The sequence below is a fragment of the Sceloporus undulatus genome, chromosome 1, assembly GCF_019175285.1.
Source record: "Sceloporus undulatus isolate JIND9_A2432 ecotype Alabama chromosome 1, SceUnd_v1.1, whole genome shotgun sequence".
NCBI lineage: Eukaryota > Metazoa > Chordata > Lepidosauria > Squamata > Phrynosomatidae > Sceloporus > Sceloporus undulatus.
In genome coordinates, this window is record NC_056522.1 from 27,118,424 (window position 1) to 27,141,741 (window position 23,318).

Consider the following 23,318-nt stretch of genomic DNA (forward strand, 5'->3'; position numbering starts at 1 on the left):
GTAAAGGAGTCAGTGTCTCCAAGCTAATAGCCAATGCCTCTGTCAATAATAATTCTTCCTTTCTTCTTCCTTCCCCCATCTGCCCCACAAGGCTATCATTTCTTATAGATTTGAAGGGAACTAGTAGATTTAGTACAGCTTACTATAGATCTATATCTTCTTTTATAACAAAAAAGAAATGAATAGGGGGGTTAAAAAAACCTCATCTTTGACAGTAACTTGAACCAATACACAAACAGAGTATTGCACATAGACATTATATTCTTTCATAGGCTAACTTTTTTTTAATAATATGCCTGAACATGCAGCAGTTGATACCTCTATATTCATTGAATTCCACAGGCCTTGCAGTAAACACGTATATACAAAATCCTCACCTGTACAAAAGGTAACCCTCCCCCCACCCCATCCCCAAAAGGAAAAAAAGAAAGAAAAAAGCTTCTTGAGTGCCACTCTGCCAATCTGTATATTTATATCTATATTTTGTGCAATTGGAAAGTCCAAGTGCACCAAGTATAATGGATTCAACTTAGCTGCTCATTCGGTCCAAATGTGTACATGTGTATGTGTGTGTGTATTTGTCTATATATTTATAGTTATATATCTATATACACACACGTACACACACACATTGATCTCAACAATACAGGTACACTCACATGCACGCACACACGCGCACACACACAAAAACACAGGATGTACTCTCAGAAGAGTATGTAACACTGTCAGCATATCTACAGGCGGTAACTTCACATTGCTTAATGTATTTTCCAAATGAGTTACCATTATTTTTAAAACAAGAAAATCCATTTACAGTTCTCAGCAATGTCAGTTGTAACGTTGAATCTTGATCTTCAGTCTCTCAAAACACTGTCACATCATGAATGGGTTTGCTTGGCTTGGTATTTTTCCTATATAGCACAGTTTGATACCAGATTTCCCCACATACATTATTCAAAACAAAAGAACAGTAGTACTATTGGGCATGGCCTGGTATAGTAGCACGGTATCACATGATCCATCACCTCTTCTTCCTTTCTGAACCTTAGCTGGGACCACATGCACTGCAATGCCTGAAGATGCAACCAGACTGGATGTTCAATTAATTTTTTCCATTTAGCATGGATGGTTTTTGAAAACTACAAACAACACCCTTTGGAGGAGTTGATAAAGACGGGTTGTAACGGCAAGAGGGCACTTAACCTTTCTTGGCTTGTCCATTCAAAAATTGCTCTTCTGGAACTTCTGTTTGCATTTTTAAAATGCATGTTAAATGCAAAGACACATTTACTGTCTGGTCTACCTTGACACTCAGACAAGCTGTATTATAGGACACTCATATGAATCATAGTTGAAGCCCTGCAGCTCCTTCCAGTCCAGGTTCATTTGCACAGACTATGCTAGCAACCTGTATAGGAAGTCATGAAAAGGGGGCTGCAAGATACACATAAAACAAACATGTATGGGTCTAATTCTACCAAGACCTGGCTGAGCCTCTGCATGGTCAAAAGCCATCAGGGAAGAAGGAGGGACAGGACGATCCATGCACAAAGGAGAAATCATGCCCATTTTTTTTTTTTTTTTTGTAAAAGCCTGCAAAGTAACACACTGCTATTGAACACAAATATAAGTCACTGAAGTGAGTCATTCCAATTCAATACAATGAAAAAATACAATGAAACATAACGGGGAAAAGTGTCTGTTCAGTCCTCTTCACACCTGCCATTGCATCAATGACATGAGTGATTCAGACACAAATTTTTGAATTGTTTTACTATGGCAGCATTAGCATGTACCTACTGAAGAAGCTGTAAAATCTGTAGAAAACCTACTTTGCTTTATTAAAGCTATTATAGGCTTTTGGGGAATTTGTCCTTTCTTTAGCCCTTTAATACCTGTCTATAAAGCATCTGTATATGTGTGAGTGAGTGTGTGCGCATGTGTTTTGTTTTAAATTTTTGGTATAGTTTCTGAAAAACAACAACTTAAAGACTGCTATCTATTCTTACAAAAAATATTTTCAGGAAAGCTTAATGTGGCTATTTTAATTAGTTGTAATTTCTGCAGTTGGGCTATTTCCTAATACTCTTTAAAGTCACAAAGCTTTGGAAAGATGTGATTATTGTAGGTATTTTTTGCCCCATTCCCTTAATAGCCAATTCATTGATTCTGAAAAGCTGTTCAGGTATAAGTATGGAGAAGAGGTTGTGAGGGAGGATTTCTCCTCCTAAAATGATCTATTCATTGTTGCTGTTCTGTGCCTTCAAGTTGTTTCCTACTTATGGCGACCCTAAGGCTGCTGTGGGGTTTTCTTGGCAAGATTTGTCCATATTCAAGGAATAAATGGTTGTCAGGAACAGATTTCTGGAAGAACTTCATGGAGATTTAGAAATGCATTCCACCTTTCTCCCCTATACATTAAGTGCAATTCTTCAAAAGTAAGATACACTGTAGCCAATGGCTCTCACTCTCAAGCAACTGCATGCAGACGTTCTAGTATAGACTCCTAGAATAACTATGGGAGTGTTGCACTATGCCTGTTGGAGCTTATGGCAGAAATGAACTCTCTCAAACGTCTTTTGCATGGAGCTCAAACTGGTAATTTTGGGGCAGCCAACAACCAAACAGCCCACAATTCCCCTTGTCACTCACAGTCAAGGCTGGACCCAACTTGATAGTGTGACACTGAGTTCTACTTAGGTTTCAAATCCTTTACTCACCTAATAAGGTCAGAGCATAGAGGTGTAAGTCAGCATCATGGAATCTTCACCTGCAATGTTTGCTGGGATTATAGCATTCCTCAAAATCTGTACATCAGATCCTAAGCAGTGATACAGCCATTGCTAGAAGGGACTGTTTAACATGTTCGCTATAAGAGGCTAGATTGGCATGGGGGCACCTCAGTTCAACCATTCCTTTTAGGCACAGAGCTTCTCCATTTTGCATACAAAAAGCTGCTTTTTCATTTGAAGTGGTGGGAAAATATACTAATACCTGTACACAAGATATGTGTGCATGTGCCTCTTAGAACACTATTGGTTCTGTATTGGTCTGATGCTCTATTTCAAGAAGATCCATCAAGAGGGATTGTATGGTATTTTCTACATCCTATTAAGATTAAGATGACTGTCTTCACATGAATCAATATGATACAATGCTCTCTCTCAAATTTGTTCCCTCTGTTCTGAACAAGGAACAAACCTTTTCTCAGATCTGAATAAATTCCAGTTATTACAGCTGGTCCGCCCCTTACATGGGCTTGCCTTACATAGATTTGACTTCACGCAGAAGGCAAGCCCCAATCAAAACAATGGAGCACACCCCCCATTATTTTTAATGGGATTTGAACATACACTCGATTCCCCTTATGTGGGAGGGCCCGGAACGGATCCCCCACATAAGGGGAGGGTGTACTGTACTCTAAAGAGTACCCCAAATTAACATGGGTGTACTCCAATCCATGTTTGACTGAGGAATAGCACACCTGTTAGAGCCACCAAACGAAGACAGGTTTGCATTGCATCCTTGGATTACAGAGATGTATTTGTGTGGACCAATTTGCCACTTACCTGGGTGAATTTCTCCAGGAATGTCCAAAACAAATGGCTAACAATTGTGAAAAGATTTACTAAAATTAACATGGTAGCCAAATTAAATTCACTGACCATTAGAAATATTGACATAGTGTTTCCTATAAAAAGCAAAAACAAAAAACCAAAAGGATGCCACAGCAGCCTCAAGACTAACCAGTTTATTTTAGCATATATTGGTTTATTCTAGCATAAGCACGCCACACATAGAGTGAAGGCTCTGTCTATTCCATGCATCTTATGAAATGGAGACCACGAATTTATGCTAGAATAAACCGGTTAGTCTCAAAAATGTTAATGGATTCCTTTAGGCCTTTCTAATGCTAAAATAGAGTAACATGGCTTTTACTCTGAATACGTCTATAGTGTTTGCAGTGCTCCATATTACATTTAGTGGTATACATAATAAAGCTGGCATCCTGTTGGTGACACGGGACTTCGGTTGCTGCAAAAGGAGAAATTCAGCACCTCCCTTACACAATGACTTCCAACCCATCAAAACTCACATGCTTCTTGCACTCCCATTACATCCATTTAGAGGACTATGGGGAGTGGGGAGTGGCGACAGACACATGCCCAACTATGTTTCTATAGCCAGATGCAGTGACATCATCCTGTGGGATGTCTGGAAAACACCAAGGAAGTACCTTTGTTGCACTGTGTCTAGCTATAGAGATATAGCCAGACTAGCCACTGTAGACCTCTGCTTCCCTCCTGGCCACTAAATGGACATATGGCGGGGGGGATAGCTCAAGAGGCAGGTGATTCCTGTGGGTGGGGAAATGGTGAATAGTAATGCCTAGGTGGAACTTTATGCTGCGACTCCCAGTCCAGGATCTCTCAGCCTATGTTGGAGATTCAGTGGCGGATTTCTCACATTCCTCAAGGGCAAATTACAAGGGCAGCCACTCTGATCTTGATCAGACTACAGCAAGAGTCAAGGGCTTAATACCCCCTACTTCCATTGTAAAGTCCTGATCTAGAATGAGGCCCTTGTACCTACATTTTTAAGATACTGCACACTAAGGCTATCTAGGTTTAATGTCCTATGTAACTGTACTGATACAAGACTCTACATGTGAGCACCAATCTTTTCAATGAAGCAAAAGCACACATTTCATGAAAATATGTGCAATAAAGCCAAAATACTGTATGTTATCTTTTAATCAAGAAAAAAATCATTTGAGAGAGCAGTGGAAGTGGGCCTAATTCTTTCTTCATTCAACTGTTTCCATTCACCTCAAAATGGTTTCTTTTTTTTTCTAAATGGTTCTCTAAAAACATTCTCACTCTATATATTTAGTCCTGCAAACATGCATCTTTAGAAGTGGTCCCCAAACTGTGCCCTTTAAGAAATTTTGGACTTCAGCTCCCAGAAGCCTCAGCCATGTTGGCCAATAGTCTGGGATTCTGGGAACTGAAGTCCAAAATCCCTTAAAGAGCACAGTTTGGGGACTACTGCTCTAGAGTAAAGTGGAGGGGATTTTGATAGGAATAATGACATGTAGGGAAAGAGTTATGCATTCAGATCAGCAACCTTCTGAGTATGCTTTTTATTAAAAAATGTAGAGATAAGTTTTGTTGAGGTTCACTGGGATCCAACCTTACCCAGTTTAAATATATGCCCTTCAATGGATATGATCTGCATCCTGTTGAGATCACTGGCAAAACTCTCGCTAATTTTAGATCTACACCTCAAGCTGTCAAAATGTCTCTACAATGCTGTCAAAACAGAATGGATTCAATCCTGACTTTAGCAAACATATAGCAGACCCACTGAAAACAAAGGTACTTAATTCAATGTAAACTCTTAACCCAGTTCTTAGTCTCAAATAGAGCAGATCTGCTGAATCATAGAATTTACTTAAGTGGTGACTTGCCAAGTTCCCATTGATTCAATAGACCCCCTCTAGTTGGGACTAACAGCTGGCTTTAAATCTCAAAATCTGGATCCAATATTGCATTGGCACAGCAAATCTTAAACCTGATTTATAGGCTCACCTCAGTGGCATCCTCCCCTTCATGGAATAAAAAGGGAGGCAGTGCAGCCTTTTGGGGAATTAAAAAAAAGGTCTCAAACTGAGTTTGAGAACAATAAAGCAGCAGCAGCAAGAAACAACAGCAATGTGTTACACTTACAAATTCTGATACAAAATATTTTGCATTGTTTTGTGAGACAGATGTTATGAGAGCCTCCAGATCAAAGATGAGAGAAAAATAATAAATAGATAGATAATAGTGTAAAGGATAGGGAGTATCTGGGCTCATGGTAAAAGTAGTAGTTCTTGATGTTCCATCTGGAAGGTCTTCTCAGAACCACATCTTGCAGTGTCAGTGATCTTGGTCACATCTGAGGTGGGCTGAGGACTCCTATGGCAGCAGCTCTTCTCCAAAATATGAGAAGCCTTTAAATTCCTCTTGGTTGATTTGCTTTATAATGGCCTCATCCACTTGCGTTAATATTGGGTCTTCTCGCGTAAAGTCTTGATCAAAATTATTTACATCCCTTTTGGTTTTCTGAGGAAGAAAAGCAGAAAGTTATGCATGAAGGATGAACTTTACTGGCACAAACAACCAAAAGTACAGAAACAATGTTTTGGGGAGTGGTGGTGGTGTGAGAGTTGTTTTATTTCATTTGTTTGACTTCTAGGAGAAGTCAGTCTTCTGAAATGACATATAAAAAGAGCCACTTCATACAAGAGAAAATGTAGATGACCAAGCAAAATCGCAGAAGCAAGAATGGTTTTGGATCAGCCAGTTTGACTCTTACTGAGAGGCTGAGAGTGATGGGATGGCACAGCAGATAGCAGATAGTATGGTTTTACACAGCAACAATTTTGATAAGTAAAGCATGGATTCAATCATATCTTGCCTGTAAATGGTATTACCAGTTGATTTCAAATTTGGCCTGAACAGGACAGGAAGGCAAACAACACTGCCCATTAGATGACATTGTGACAAAGTGGTACATCCAGACTGATTGAAAAGTCCTAGATTTTGTTCCCTTTCTTTCTGATTTTACATTGGGTTAAAATAAACTGACCTGAGGAGCTGGTATAAAAAGTCTCTGATCATACCAGGAGCTGAAAGAAAATATTTTGGAATAAACAAAACATGTATAAATCTCCAAAATGAAATTGGAAAGAACAGGAACAAAATCTGGAACTTTCTGGTCTAATTAGTCTGGATGTACCCTTAATCCATAGTTTGAAAACTTTATTTTTTGGAACACAAGTGGTTGCTGGTCCTGCTGACTGGGGAATTCATGGAACTGTAGTCCACAAAAGACTTTTTGAAACTCTGTCTTTATCTCAATTAAAAAGATTGTATGTACAGCGCTGTGTAAATTTACAGCGCTTTATAAATAAAGGTTAATAATAATAATAATAATAATGTTCTGAATTAGTGTTTATTGACAATAATTTTGTTTATTTTCTTAGATACCTCCTAAAACCTTTGAACACCGTCCTACATCCAGAATATATTTCACCAAGAAAACTGTGACTGTTGCCAGGCAAACCATCTATTTTGTTCTTAGTTACATTTGGGTAAACTGCCCCCCTCCCCACCTTATGTAGGCAAGCAAATGTGGTATTATTAGGTCAGCATGAATTGGAGAACACTGCTCTCATATACAATTATATATTTATATTGTTTTTTTCCACAGCATGAAAGGATTTTGTTGTTGTTGGTATAAGCACTATCTCAAAAGGAGGAAGAAATAACACTATTATATGTCAGTGCAGGATGAAACAAAGAAAAGTAATTGGTAGTGCTAGAATGAATTTGAGTGCAAAAAACACATGGAAGCAAATTACTTCAGCTCAAGGAAATACTTGCAAGTACTAAAATTATACATACATTCCTACTACTGTCAGAAGTGGGATAAATAATGTGAGTTCTTCTTTACATGACATCTGTAAACATGTACAGAAGATATATCTATCTGAATCATCTTCCCATATTAGAGTTACTATCAAGCTGCTGCATTCTATTCCCCCCCCCCCCCCCCGGTTGTCCTTTTTTGGTGGCCATTTTTCTACCTAGGAATATTATGTAATTCAGTGTGGACTGATAAAGCTCTCTTCAGCCACATATTGTCCCTGCCTCCAGTCCTGCAGCTGATAGGAGGCCATGGTGGGAAGAGGTGTTGGTAGCGTTTACCTCCACCAAGGTGCTGGTGAGACACTATAAAAAGGGAATCAAAAGGATCTCACAATGGTTGGTAATCTTGGCTATTGCAAGATTTCAGAATCATGTTTCACAAGATGGGACTTGAGAGTAGCCCTATATTTATTGGTTTGATTTGGATATCATCCTTTCTCACAAGAGCACAGGGCAGCTCTTGCAACACTCCTGGCCTCAGTTCAATAAAAAAAGCAAGGCATCATATCCACCCTATCTTGATGTAGGGTTACTCTAAGTCTATGCTGGTCATTCTACTGCAGTCTGGGAAGGAAAAAATAATCATGCTAACTGAAGTGGTAGAAGCATTGGCATGATTTTTGCCTTTTCTGTGGCATCACTGTTGAAATGTTTCATAGCTCCTTTTTTTACTGGTTATTGCATATTATGGGTAAGATGGATATATAGAAGAGGGAAGAGAGAGAAACTCAAGAGGGAAAAATAACGGTGTAAGTTAACATGGCCAGGAGAAGGAGCAATATCAGTTTGGGAAACTTTGTGCAACTCTGGAGTAGGTTCAACTGAGTCAAGCTGAATCATATATGTTAACCTTGGTTTACCAAAATGATTGGGTTTAATGTCCCATGTGTCTGAGCAAGGGGAACTGAAATAAAGGTGTGACCAAGCTGAATATCATACTATACTGTCATAGCACTACTTTCCCACTAACTGCTATTCTTGCCTCCTGTAGAATCCTGGAATTTGCGGTATAGGGAGCAGCCATTAGGTCTCACTAAACTACAAATCCTAGAATTCCACAGGAGGCAGCCACAGAAATTTGTAGAATAATAATGCTATAACAATGTAGTTTGATATTGTATCAAAATTTCTAAATCAAGAATCTCGCCCTCCCCAATGCTCCACAAATGAAAACCAGGATATGTGTGGCCAAGCAACATGAAAGTGTGGTCAAGAGCACAAAGGTTTTCAAAGAGGAAGAATACAAAAGCAAGGACAGGCTACAGCAGTTTGCTTTTGACTCAGTCTACAGGGAAAGGCAAGAATTCATCCCTTCTCTCCTCTCCCCCTGTACTGAGTTAACTGAGTGCAAATAACTGGGGTGTTATAAAAGCAGCTAGAAAAGTGGAACAACAGAGGAATAATCAGGACTATCCTTGCCAAATTGGTACAGGTGGAAGGTATGCAAAAGGCCATGTATGGCGCCCTTAAGACTAATAGTTTTATTATATTGCACTGTGCAGCAGACTTAGATTATAAGATAATGAATATGGTAACAGGGAAACACAAGCACCCACATTTGTTTGACCAATAAATTATATGCCACCAGACAGTGAGAATTAGTGAGGCATGACTGGGGAGTCCTCATTTCTCTTCTAAGTTTTCTTCAAAGAAATCAAGTCTTCTTTAGATCCCCTGAAGTATCAGCTACCCTCCTTCCCAATTAGGTATCATATGCAAATTTGATAAGCACACCTTCTGTTCCATCACCTCCTAAATCATTTATAAAGATATTGAACAACAAAGTAAGTGAAACTAAGTGAAACCAACATGCCACCTTACCTACAGGGAATCTAAATTTCAGACATGATAAAGAGTGCAGAATAAGTGTACAGTCGATCCATTGTATCCATGAATTCTTTATTCATGGATTCAAGCATCCACAGCTTGAAAATATTCAAAATATATATAAATGCTAAACAGCAAACCTTGATTGTGCAATTTTATATAAGGAACACCATTTTACTATGCCACTGTATTTACTTGGACATGTGCATCCATGGATTTTAGTATCCAAAGGGGATCCTGGAACCAAACCCCAGCAGGTATCAAGACTGCACTGTAGAATGAGCATAGGTCGGCATCTAGTTACTCGGTTATGATGACACAAGTCCCAACATACTGCCATTGAAACTCACTTTTAAATTGCAGAAGTCAGAATTCTGTACCAACTGTGCAATGACCACAATCACCTTCAAAGAGACTTCCTATGGGAATTCCTGGGTGTACCCCAAGGATAATCTCATTGCTCTTTTTCCAGTTATAGGAGAATAGCTGAATGCTTCTTTGCTGCTCTTCAACAGTCAGAAAATGAACATGTTGGGGACAGGGCTCAAGGGGAGAAAAGGGTTTTTTTAGAGGTTTTGGATGGTAGATGTAATGTAGTTAACTGCTGCAAGACATCTTCTGATCCAGGATCTTGGCCATGCCTTAATATTATAAAACTAGAAACTTGATGAAAGAGAAGGGGATATAATGAATAATAAAAACAAAACATTGCTGCACCTCTTGAAGACAACAAAAGGAAATAATGAGCATCTGTCTCACTTTAAAATATCTGAATACTTGCAGTACCAGAAAGTACTTTAATATTCTTCTTAATGCACAGAGTGCCAACTGAAGCCAAAAACAGCTCTTGCGGGCCACAATATGGGACAAAAGGAATGGGTCCAAAATAATTTTTAAAAACCTTAAAAAGAAGTAAGTGGTGGGAAACAAACATAGCTGATTGTCAAAATTTTAAAAAGTGGGAAAAAAAGTTTTTGAAAAATATGGAAACTTAACATATCCACTTTTTAAGCTATAATATATATATATATATATATATATATATATATATATATATATATGCGCGCACACACACACACACACACAAATATATATTGGCATATACATGTGAATTCTGTGTGTGTGCGTGTGTGCGCTCACACACACACACACACTGTCACACATGAAAAGTTATATTCCACTGAGTTTAAAGATATAGCTGGCACCCTGTTAGTGACATATACAAATGTTACTCCAAGCTATTCTTGCACATGTCTAGAGCTTTTGGTACTTGCAGAGGGGAGGAATTCACTACTTCGCTGGTACACCCCCCATCCCAAATACTTTCCATATACACTCAGATCCTCTGGGGGATGTTTATTTCAATCATATGTCTTGCTTCTGGTTGCCAGGACCAGACTGGCAACTGTCACCCAGTGGACCTTTTCCTCAGCCACCCCTAGACTGTGGAATGACCTGCCAGGAGAGATTTGACAGCTAAATATGCTGTCTGAGTTTAAAACAGTATTAAAGACCTATCACTTCCAGCAGCCCTACCCAGTTAATTTTAAACATTTTAAAATTATTTCATGTACTTAGCTATATATTGTATTTTAATCTATGTTGTATCTCACCTAGTGGGTAAAGTAATAGTAGTAGTGGTAGTAGTAGTAGTGGTGGTGGTAATAATGATAATAATAATAATAATAATGTGTGTGTGTGGCTAATGGAGAAGAACCAAGCAACTGGATCTAGAACCAATGCCTCTGACAGCCATCTCTCCAGGAACTAGTAAGAAATTGCCCATTATGTGTAAACAGGAGCTGTCTGGAGTACTGTCACTACAGCCAGGTAAGCCCATCAGGGAGAACCGTTTCTTTATATATTTACTCAGTGTGCAACATTGGTGGTTTCTCCGTATGCCAGTAGGTCTGAGTAGAGTATAGGATGAATGCCTTTTCCTATATGCAGCTCCTGAGGAAAGGGGTTTTCATAGGTTCTTTCTCAGTTGAAATTGTACACTTTCACTAAGCATAGCCTTTCCCCTCCTCTTCCTCTCAGCTTTAGAGGAATCCACTTGATATAGTGTATTTAAAAACGAATCCTCCCAAATGGGCTGCCTTGAATCTTAAATTCCCCTGAGTGGAACTTCTCTCACAGGACACAGCAAGGGGGAGATTTTTAAAATTCTGTCTTCTTTTTCCTCTGAAAATCTGATCAGAAGAGACCAGGAACCCATCAGAACATCATAGGAAATTGGGAATTTAATAGAGACTACAGTGGTTGTCTCTATTAAATTGGACTCCTTTTCATGGATGGAAGGTGCCCTTCTGTGTCTGGAAAAGCAAATCAGGATCCAAGCAACGGTCTTTAGAAGAGTAAATAACAACAACAACAACAACAACAACAATCCCTCACCTCAACTTAAACATCCTCATCAATACTGCATCAGTTACTTAAAATGATAGCTCATGAAGCATGAATGAGAATGTGCCAGCTTCCTTGATGGAGACCCTTCAAGTTTCCTAGGCCATCACAAGGCAATCTACTATCTAGCCATCTGTTCCTACACCAGATAGATACAGTCCTGCAGATATTCTTGTACTGTAACTCCTAGCATTGATCACCGTTTACTATGATGGCTTGGGCTGATGTGAGCTGCAGTTCAACAACTTTCCTGCACTTGTTCTACACCTAAATAGTATGCCCCTATTTCTCTGCTGGAAGTATCATTTTGACTGACAGATGCAAAATCCTAAGTTGCGATCTTCTGTTTCTTATGGCCCTCCTTTTCAATTCTTGAACTAGGTTCCCTTAGGTATCTTACAGTGAACAAATAAATGCACCAGATAATTCTACTATTTATGACTATCTTTTTCCCTCTGTGTCAGTACAAAAGGAGAAGCCATGACCTGAATGGCTTCACAAGAATCTGGACTGGAGTCTTCTTAAAATATAAGCAGGCATTTCAAGCAAGCATTCCACTGATCAAAAAGAAAGGAAAAAAAGTGTGTGTGTGTGGGGAAACGTAACAATATGAACCAGCATTCAAGAAAGTTTTATCCTTTATAAAGCATGTATTTAATAACTTTGTCCCCTGAATTTCCACTCTCAGAATACATTCTTCCTGTTAGGAAACTGCTGGTTCTTAAGATGGGATTCCTAGGCCAATATTTACAGGGATTCTGTCATCAAGCAAATGACACACCCATATACCAAGGAATGAAATGCTGATTTCAGAATTTTCTGAGGAATGCTTGTATATAATTCCTATGCATGACCCATTTCCACTGCATTATTTCCTGGTTCTTAGTGATGAAGCAATCTGCTGATTAGACTGAAGCAAGTACAAAATACTGGTCTACAAGATATAGTTTCAACAGTCTCCTTAGCCTAGGCATTTACAGAAAAGGTGAAATCTAATATGTGAGAAGAGGATCTCATTAGCTCCATCTCCTTCCATTGATTCTGCTTGGCAGAGAAGATTTCATGCTATCTTAAAACCTGAAAAATCAAGGCGGGACTCTATACTGTTATTCTCGGTACATAGAGAACAACAGTGGAAGAGGCAGGGAGTAGTGTGATTCCCCTCCATACATGTTGACTTTGATGCTTTTATGAACTCTTGAGTAGGACTCTTCTCACATATTTTGTGTCACAAAGCAGCTTCAGGTTTGGAAACCCTTGGTCTAGCAAATGCTTCACTCAGAGAGAACTGATTTTTGTTCCAGATGAAAAAGCAGGTGTTAAAGTTCTAGGCTACTTTAACCCAGTTTTTCTGAAACTTCTGATATATACACAAAATTTTAAATGAAACTGAATAAATTCCTCACTCTATAAATAAATCTGTCCAAAGATGGCCCATGATATCTTGTTGCTTACAGAACAAAAGGATTTCCACCCTCCAACTAGAAGATGACCAGAGTAGCAATTGCATCGTATTACAACAGTGGTGATGAGATCATGAGGCAACATCCTTCATCACTTGTGAATATGGCTGGCTAGCTGAGGGGTGGCAGAGCGAGCCACATGGAGCACATAGCTGTGACCTTCAACAGAGAGGCACAACACTTGCCTGTCACTTGTGGCCTCCAGTGATTGTGCCAGTCTACCTATTGGTAGGATTGGCCTTGACCAGCCCATTTGTGAAGGTGAATAAGGACAGGTCAATTGGTCCCATACCTTCTGTTGCACTCTTATCACCCTTTGTGTATTGGAGGTGTAACTCTTCTCACATGCAAAAGGACCAGGGCTCTAAATTAAGCAGGGGATCTATGTGAGTAGAGACACTAGTAGGGTACTCTCCACAGTGCATTGATTCAGCCCCCTTAAATAAGGGGTTAGAGTAATGGCAACAGAGAAATGTAGGATAGTGTAGAGCTATTGGGTTTATCTCTGCTCTCCTCCTCACAGTATGGTAATCACAGGTTGATTGTGCAGAATGAGAGAGGAAAATTTAGGTTCAGTGGGACTTACTTCCACTGAATGTAAGTGTGCACCAGGTTACCTGTTTTCATAAGACTGAATAAAAATACCATTCCATTTACAGGTGAAAAATGGTGTGAGGATTTGGGGCTAATTGTTCAGGAGAAGTTGGAGTTCTAGAAAGGTTTATGGGAGAGGGTTTCATCTAAATGCTACTAGAAATAACTGAAGGACTACTGTTGGCAAAGTTCCCCCCTGCCCCAATTTTTATAGGATCCACTCCCACTTTTATTTCAAACTTTACTTGGCTCAAGTATCCACTGTGTTTCTGCTGTCATCAATGATCTGGGCATGTTTGCCATGCCAATGACATCTATAGAAACCCAGTGGGGAAGCACTCTTTAGGGAAGGTCACTCATTTGCACAAATGATTTCAACCCAGGATCATTATTCAGAAAAAGCTGACCAGAAGAACAGATCCTTGAAAGACTAGTTGTTACAGAGACACAACCTCCTCTTCTGTCTCAGTATACGGAGGCCTAGAAGGCTCTGAGGAGCCTTTAAGGGTGCAATCAATTTATTCCTTAAGGCAAGCATAATACAGCCGTCCCTCTTTATCCACAGCTTGAAAATATTCAGAAAAGCATAAATTCCAAATAGCAAACCTTGATTTTCCATTTTATATAAGAGACACCATTTTGTTATGTCATTGGATTGAATAGGACTTGAGCATCCATGGATTTTGTTATCCATGGGGGATCCTGGAACCAAACCTCAGTGGGTAACAAGGGCCCACTGTATTAAAGCTTGGCACAGAATGTGGTGAATAATAGGCGTATAACAGAATATTTGCAAATTTTCTCATTCATGATGAGAAAGGATGTCTTGACATATCTTGATACAGTGCAAGTTTTTATTCCTTTTTCAATTATTTTTCAAGTTTAAGCCTTTTTTGGCAAAAAAAATCATTGGCATAGAAAATAATTTGTGAATCTTGCATATACAAAAATACTATATGTGCAAATTAATTTTTGTATTGCACAAGAATATACTTTCCACAAACATGTTTTTATCCAATGAATTTTTCCAAAAAAAGTCCTAATATTCAAAACTAATAGAAAAAAATGCACAAAGAAGTCTAGCAATGCGGAGAAAACATTTGGAATTTTTAATTCTTGCCAGCATGACCAAAAATTAGTGTATATCTCTTGAACATACTGCACTAAGCCTCCAACATTAGTTGGCACTATTATATTAAGCTATGCATAGGCCAGTTAAAATATTTACTTTTATCTATCAGTCAAGATTGTTGGCCCAGCCATCACAAAAGATATCATGATCTTAGAGTCTATACAGTAAGTGTACAAAGGAAACGGGGAGAATCCATGAAAGAGTGTTTTATAATGGTACATGGGTCAATCCCACTGCCCAAAGTTGCTCTGAACAGAATACATTCCATGCAAATGCATGCAGTACAGCCCCCACTTGCAGTCCCACCCTCTGCTATATGCCAGTTGCCATGCATCCCGATGACTGAATGGAAATATATGAGACTGGGGGGGGGGGGAGGACACCTCACATTAGGCCTAAAAATGGACCTACCTGGACAATTTCCCCACACTGTAGGCCTTACCTTAAAGAGGGACATTCACACTGAAGCAAACTTGAAAGAGAGAACATTCACACAAAAAGAAATTTACTTGGCCGGTACTTTCTAGTGTTCCCATTTCTGTTATTGAAGGACACTGCATTTTAAGAAGGGATTTGTTTTGTTTTGTTTTGTTTTATTTGCCACAGTCAAACTGCAAAGTCATAATCCCACGCCTAGGACAGGTCGGGTATGAAACTACATGTGCAACATTATGACTTCAAATGAGCAGAACAGGAAGAAAAAAACCCTAGTTAAAATGCACATAATTTTTGGCACAGCATTTGTTAAAAGTCATTGAAAAGTGAAAACACACACAGCAAATTTCTATAAGGTTCTTTTGGTTTAAAATGTTGTCTCCAGAAAGAAAGTCCCTCTTTAAGGATTCCAGCCATATTTCTTTGCAACCCAGTATCTATTACAATATTACTATCCTGTTATTTAAAAAAAAGATTTACACAGGTGGGGCCTGCAAAAAATGTTGCAGCATGCAGTGGGTGTTGTTTAGGGTCCTGTCCACTTCACTTCCCATCTGGTTTTCCATTTCCTCAGCCTCACCAGTCAGTCAGCATCCCATGGCCACAGTCCTCATTGGGTTGTGTGTGTGTGTTTCCCCACTCCCTTAAGTTTTCCTTTTCTACAGAAGTTTTTATATTTCTGGAAGCCTTGTGGTTTCCCAGAGCCTACCAACACCTTCCTCTTGTGTGGGTGGTGAAAGTTTGGCTACAACAAAGCCCCCATCAGCCAGGGAGCAGGTACATGGGATATTTATTTTTATCTGCAGAGTACAGTGAGTCCATGCCATACGCGGGCTCCCACCCGGGAAATGGGAGAATGGCACATGCACCCAAAGCGCATATGCATAGCCGTGCGGTGAGCACAAGCCCCATTATATCCAATGGGGCTCAAGCATACATGCTTTTTTTATGTGGGGAGGGGGAGGTCTGGAACGGATCTCCCACGTAAAGCAGGGGCCCACTATATAACTGTTCACTCCAGTACAAACTACAGTTGCCCCTCCTTTCTTGTGGACTTGAGATCTGTGTTCTTGCTTATACATGGAGGGGCGACCTCCATTATCATAAATCGGCTGCCCTCCTGTGGCACATACCCCCGCATGCTCGCGGGGGTGCGCCCCATTCAAGCCTATGGGGCTTGAATACATGTGAGTCTCTGTTTTCACATGATCCCCTGCAAAACGGAGGGTCGACTGTACTAGAAATGGTTATACAGCATCTAAGTTTGACATATTTTTAAGCAGGCAGAGATGTCTCTGCACAGTTTTCAAAAACATTAGTGATGGAAGCCTTTAGAAAAATTTGGTGAGGGTTTTTTTTTTTTTTGGCTCATGAGAAAAGAAATCACTTGTGAACTAGCTGTCAACATTTGCCAGGTATGAGGTCTACATGCTTTTTTTTTTTTTTCTTTTACTGATGGGGTTGCTCAAATGAAAACTTTTGCTGCAGTACAGTGCTGAAAAATCTAAGACATTTCTGGCATCCTTAAAACAAGACTTAAAAGGAGCAAGAATGCTGCATAGGCAGATTAGAATGTAATATAGCAGTTTAGAATTCAGCAATTACAGGCAGGACCATGGCACCAGTGACCTATGAGCAGTGGGTGTGGAGAAACCTCATCCTAGGGTGGTGGAATGAGACCCCCTGTTCAAACTCCGGGGTGCTGATGGACTATAGCAACTATGATTTTATTTATGATTTCATTTAAGACCAAGAAAGACTGGGATTAGCAGTCCAAATGTCATCACAGAGGCAAGTGCAGTCCATCCACCACACTGGAGTCCTGCATAGTTTAGCAGGGGCTTTATACATTTTCTGATTTTTCTGCCTGCCTGGAACTGCAATGCAGGGGTTTGTGTCTATTTGACAAACATTTTTAGAGGATGTATTCACACTTGGCAGACTATATTATTCTTCTGGTGGTGATAGTGGTGATCATCACCATAATCATAACCCCTCTATTCAAAACCCTCAAAATTATTGCTATTAAAGATATCACCTCCAGTCCGGAAAAAGTAAGGTGTATTTAAGTCTCATTTCCCCAACATGGCTTCAAACATTTCTGGGATTTTTTCATCTCTGTCCTTACAAATATTTCTTGGGTCAGGTTTGGTGTTGGTCCAAACAATTAATCCACAGGCCCCTTTCACCTTGCAAAACTTCTGCATTTTTCCTCGCCCTATGCTCAACAGAGTAGTGGTCAGGGCTCTTTCACACAACAGAATCACAGAGCTATAATTCCACTTTATCTGCCATGGTAATATCTTATGGAATCCTGAGATTTGCAGTATAGGGAGAGGTTTTTAGAATCCCCAACCAAACAACTCTAATGCTCATCAAAGTACAAGCTCCAGGGTTCTACATGTTGCTATGGTATTCATAGTGGAACCACAGTGTTATATTAGCATAGTATGAATGGGCCCCAGCTTTGAGGGCTTATACACTCTGTTCTGTCCCCAGTAAGGAAAGGACAGGGAAGGTTTATTCAGTGTGAACACAAAGAGTCATTCCTACTATTACTGTTTTGATATTGCTCTGTCAAAATGTTAGCATCTCAAACATCACTACTGCAAACTGCGATACAGAAATGATGTGAGAGTCGGTTAGAATTACCAGGCTGCATATGGGATGGGGTTCCTTTATCTTTAATCATTAACAGATCCTGGATCAAAAAGAGATGCTGTAAATTTCCCTCAGGCAGAACTCTTCATGCAAATGCAACTTCCCCACCTTTTAGGTGCTATGACCGCCTTACAGCATAACTATTTACTGACTGGTGAAGAGTGTGTGGTAGAGAAACATTTAGCTTTGTTCATGTAGTTGGCCCACAGCTAAAATGTAGTTTTTGGAGTGTGGGAGTGAGGTAGCAGAAGTGTTGCGCTTCTGCCTGACCGAAATTTATGGTCTCCCTTCCTGATACAGGATCAGAAGTAGGTCTCCCCAGCTTCTCCCCAGTACAATGTGACTTCCATAAGTTTATCTATCTATTTATTTATTCATGGAATTCATTTATCTGTGGGATTTGGCCTTTCTCCCAAAACTGGGATTATAATTTTAAAAGATAAAACTAAAATTAAAACATAAGTTCCTCCAGGCATCCATCTTGAGTGAATAAGCAACATATTGGTTTAAAATCAGATTTTACTACTGGCTGGAGGCCAGCTGGCATTGTATCTTTCTAGTTACGGAGATAGTTCTTGTAAATCTAGCATTAGAAGCAGGGCTTGCACCGTAAGGAGGCCAAGATGAGGAAGATCCCATCAGCCAGTGGAAAAGAGAAACTGCTGGCGTTAATGGTAATGATGTAGATGATTAGCAAAATGGCCCTTGTTCATTATGGGTAGGGCACAAGGAGAAATCAACGACTGCAAGGACTTGAGAGAAATAGTTTCCTGCATATTTCCTGAGGGATTCCTTTTAGTGTAAGCCAGGCCCACCAACTTCATATCTGGGAGAAAGGACCCATGCTCCCTCAAGATAAAGGTGCTCCCCAGTCTAAGGCACGTTACAGACCGCCAAGAAGCGGCGGTCTGCCGCTGCCACTGGTTGCAGCGTCCGGGAACTGCAGCAGCCAAACCTCGCGGTTCCCGGACGCTGCACAGAAGGAGCGCGAAAATCGCGCTCCTTTCTGTGCTCCGGAAGAGACGCCATGAGGCGCTAGTCGTGCACTCGCAGTGTCACTTGCAGGGCGACACGTGCGGACGCAACGCGTCCAGCACGTAAAGATGGCGGCGCCCGTGTGTATAGGGCGCCGCCATCTTTACGCCCTCGTCATGTGCTAGGGGTGAGGCCAGTGTGGACGCTAGGTCCTCGGCCAACCCCTAGCACGTGACGGGGGCGTATTAAAGGCCCGTCTAGAACGCGCCTAAGTGTTTTGTTTGCCCACAATATAAGATCAAGTTTAAAAGTTTACTTAGGAAAACTCTTGCAGTAGGACCACAAACCTCTTGATACTAGTTCAGCTATTTCCCAATTAATTTGCCTCTTTCCAACAGCACTGCCAACTGCAATTTGTTCACTCCTATGAATAGGAGCCTTAAAAAACTTTTGATCAATCTAGCTATTAATGGGAATTTATATTCCCTAGGATTCACTTCTTTTCTTCCCACAGTGGGATCTTCTGAGATATTAAGTGCCTCAGTAATTATCCTTGCAAATACTTACTTTCCAATTATGTTCTAAAACAAAAGTATGCCAAACGCAAGTTGAGGAAAACTATCTGCTATGACATCTTTCGCAATATGGGGAAGCACCTTGGGGAAAATGATAAATGTTTTATCTACTTTGACCCTAAGTCACTTTCAGTTACATTATGATATTGGTACTGGGGCCATGAAAGAGACCTGGTTGCAGTAATTAATCTGAATGTTTTATTCACCCAAGTAATAACTTGCTGTAGTCATTCAATGACCATCTGTATGAAGCTGCCCTAAAATACAAATCCTGGGAAAAATTACAAAAAACCCAACATGGATATTTTCAGGTGAAATCTACCATAACCATAATACTTCTTTTGAGGAAATAATAGCAATGCACAGTCTTTAGGGTATATTAATGCTTTCAGCTTCAACAGCAACATAATAGACCATAAACCTGAACCTACTCCAGAGTCTACTGAAGTATCCAGGGGAAGTAATATCAAGCACTAGATGGCCAAGTGAATTCTCTGAGGTTATGTTTCCATGGCATTAGAAACAAGTGTTGTTGGTGTTGTTGATCTCCATCAATTAGTCAGTCAGTCAATCAATGTATATTGCAACAGTGTTCAAGCAGCTACACAAATACAATAGCACAGCAAAGAAGGAAATGAGTCCAAGGAAACCTGAGGCTTCTCAAGCCCTATTTTTAAAGATGGTGTCATTCAGAAAGGTGTACCAATGACATTCTGATGCCCAGGGATCATCTATGTAATAAAGGGGCATTGAATTGAAACAGAGACCACCATAATAAAACTCTCAGGTCCTACCAAAATCCATTAATTTCTGGGACTAGATTTCTAGTCAAGAGAGAAGCTGCTAGAAATATTCTTAGCTTCTACAATAACCAATTAGTTGATCAGTCAGTGCAATTTGGTAAAGAAAATAAAAAACAAGTTGATTGTTTTGTGTAGAGATATATTTGCTATAAAGTGAAAGCTGACTGAAATATTCCTGAACTGGCAAATCCCATAGGTATGTCCCTCAATTAAAGTTTTTTTCTCTTTATTGTTTTTGTAAATTCCATAGATTAGGAACTTGATCCTCAGCTCAAAGCTTCCCTGGTGTAGAGACTGTAGCATTATATTAAAGTGAAAGCACATTCCAGTACGGATATATTTTGACCAGAGATACCATGGAAACATAGGGTAAATTCATATGCTCTGACTAATGCAATAGATGATAGTCAACATATGGTTATCTTACCTGTGATCTTAGTGATGAAAAGTGGCAGTGGGATATGATCAAGAACAACAGCTTTAGATTGTCAAGATACCAACTCAGTACAGGTATCCTCTATGTAATTTAATGTGTGGACTACTTTTTTATATAAAAACAACAACAGAATTGAATGAATTCTTCAATTGATAATAAAGGCAAACTGAACATTTTCACAACCTCCGTATCATTCATGAACATGACACTTACCTCTGAAGAAACCAACTTTCTGACTATATTTAGCACAGTGTGTATTTTACCATATTAGCATTTACAATATTGCACTCTTAATAACATGATGGAAATCAACCAGTTATTATATTACACACTTTCAACCACTTTCTCTCGTACAAATTCAGATCATTACTTACAATCCGAGGTTTGAAGGGTGGCTTGATTTTCCTTTGTTCTAGAAGAACCCAGTCGATTTCTTTAAAGAATGGGTGTTGCTTAATGGCATCTTCACCATTCTGGGATGCTACACAGCCGAGTCGCTTATTTGGATTTTTTGTCATGAACTAGAAGAAAACCAACAAGTAACAAATATTATATTGTTTGTGAGGGACAGCTGCACTGGTAAGCTGGGGCCATGAAGCCAAGGCTCTTGAAAGACAGGAAAGTCCCCTACATGTCTTAGGAGTTTATCACACGGGAGGAATCTTGTGCAAAAACAGGATTTAAAGTGAACCCCCCCCCCCAAAGTGGATTTATTATCAGATGAGGTCTGAGTTAACCCATCATTAACCCGGACAGAAAGTAGAAAAGACACATAAAAGCGCAAATGATTTTCAGATGACGTCGCTGTTAAGGTGTATTAACAAAACATTAACCCGGCTAGAAAGTAGATAAAACGTGATTCTTTTTACTTTCTGGATTTTCCAGAAGTAAAAAGAATCACGTTTTATCTACTTTCTAGCCAGTTTAATGTTGCGTTAACCCCAATGTGTCTCAAAATCAATTACACTTTTGTGTCTTCTTAGTCCCCCCCCCCCCCCCCCTTTAAATCCTGTTTTAAATCCTGTTTCTGCATGGGATGCCTCCTGTGCAAAAAACTCCTTACTTTCTGTAGTGATATTACAGCTAGCTAGGAGTATATATTTTGGGCTTCATCAGATTCAATATGATTATTTCAGATATTGCATGGCTATAAACCACAGCTGAGCTCAGCCATCAGATTAGTGTACTTGTGTAACTTAATTTTTTATTGCACTCACACGTTAAAGTTCTGTGTAGATACAAACGAAAGATATACATGACTGCAAATAAGCACTGTAATGTATAATGGAACACATATAAGGTCTTCCTATTCTGTCTGACTAAATCTCCCCTATTCATCCATTTAGCATGGGATAGGACTGTGGCTCAGCCAAAGAATATACAGAGCTTTGCATATAAAAGGTCCCAGATTCAACCCCTGACATTTGTAGGGAGGGCTGGCCTGGAAAAGACTCACTGAATAACAACCCAATAACAGCTGTCTGTACATTGTAGGTGTAAACTGCCCTGAGAGAGAGCATAGATGGATAATTAGTGGTACTCTAGATGTGGTTAGACTGCAACTCTCATGATCCCTCACAACCTGCTATTCTGGCTAGGGCTGATGGATTCTGAAGGGGTAGATGGATCAATGGTTTTACACAGTCAGGGGGGCTTGAGCCTCTTCTGAAATGATCTGACAAAATTGGGATAACACTCCTATGAAGTTGTGTCTCCTCATGAATTATTAATCAGAAAGGCATTAAATGATCAAGCACTATTAAGATAATGGTTGTTGTTGAGTCCTCCCAGGATTAATAGAGTCTGTCTGCAGTCTATCCTATGCACACTTACCTTGGAGTAAGCCATACTGAACACGTGGAAGGCAATTTTAAGCATACAGTGGACTTGACAGATGCTGGGAAAATTAATTTGCTCCCCACCCCTGCAAGTACCTGCAGATAGGCAAAATTAAAAACCTGTCTGCCAATGATGAGACCCTCCCACAGATTAAAAATAGTTGCAGAGACCCTGGTTCCTTCCAGCTCCAGCCAGTTTGGCCAGGGGTGAAAGACAGAGTATCACAATTAATGCTATTACAGTTGGCCCTTCTTATACACAGATTTTTTTATAGACGGATTCAAGTATACACGGTTTGAAAATGTTCCAAAAAAGTATAAATTTCAAATATCAAACCTTGATTTTCCATTTTTTATAAGGGACACCATTTTGCTATGTCATTATATTTAATGCGACTTGAACATCCACGGATTTTGTTATCCACGGGGGATCTTGGAACCAAACCCCAGCGTATAACAAGGGTCCAATGTATTTCCTTTTGGTAACAATACTACCAATATAGTCATTTTTGAAAAAGTAACATGACAGATGATAATGTACTGGACTGAGTAATGCTTGCCTATTACTCTTTAGGCATTACTCTGTTACTTTTTAGAGGTTCTATAGGAGGATTTGAATTTTAAAGTGTTTTTTAAAGGTAATCAAAAAATAAATAAAAATAATGTAACCAATGAGTAACACAACAAGCTGTTCTCGT

General features: G+C 39.6%; 1 protein-coding gene across 1 annotated transcript in view; it reads right to left on the reverse strand.

Moving 5' to 3' along the window:
- Positions 1-261: 261 nt before the first annotated feature.
- Positions 262-23,318, reverse strand: part of PRKCE (protein kinase C epsilon) — a 454,557-nt gene continuing 431,500 nt past the window's right edge. Inside the window, exons 15-16 of the mRNA XM_042455912.1 lie at positions 21,157-21,303; positions 262-6,107 (exon numbers count right to left, since the gene is read on the reverse strand). Coding sequence (XP_042311846.1) covers positions 5,961-6,107; positions 21,157-21,303 — 294 coding nt within the window. The 3' untranslated portion in view covers positions 262-5,960. The remainder of the gene's footprint in view (positions 6,108-21,156; positions 21,304-23,318) is intronic.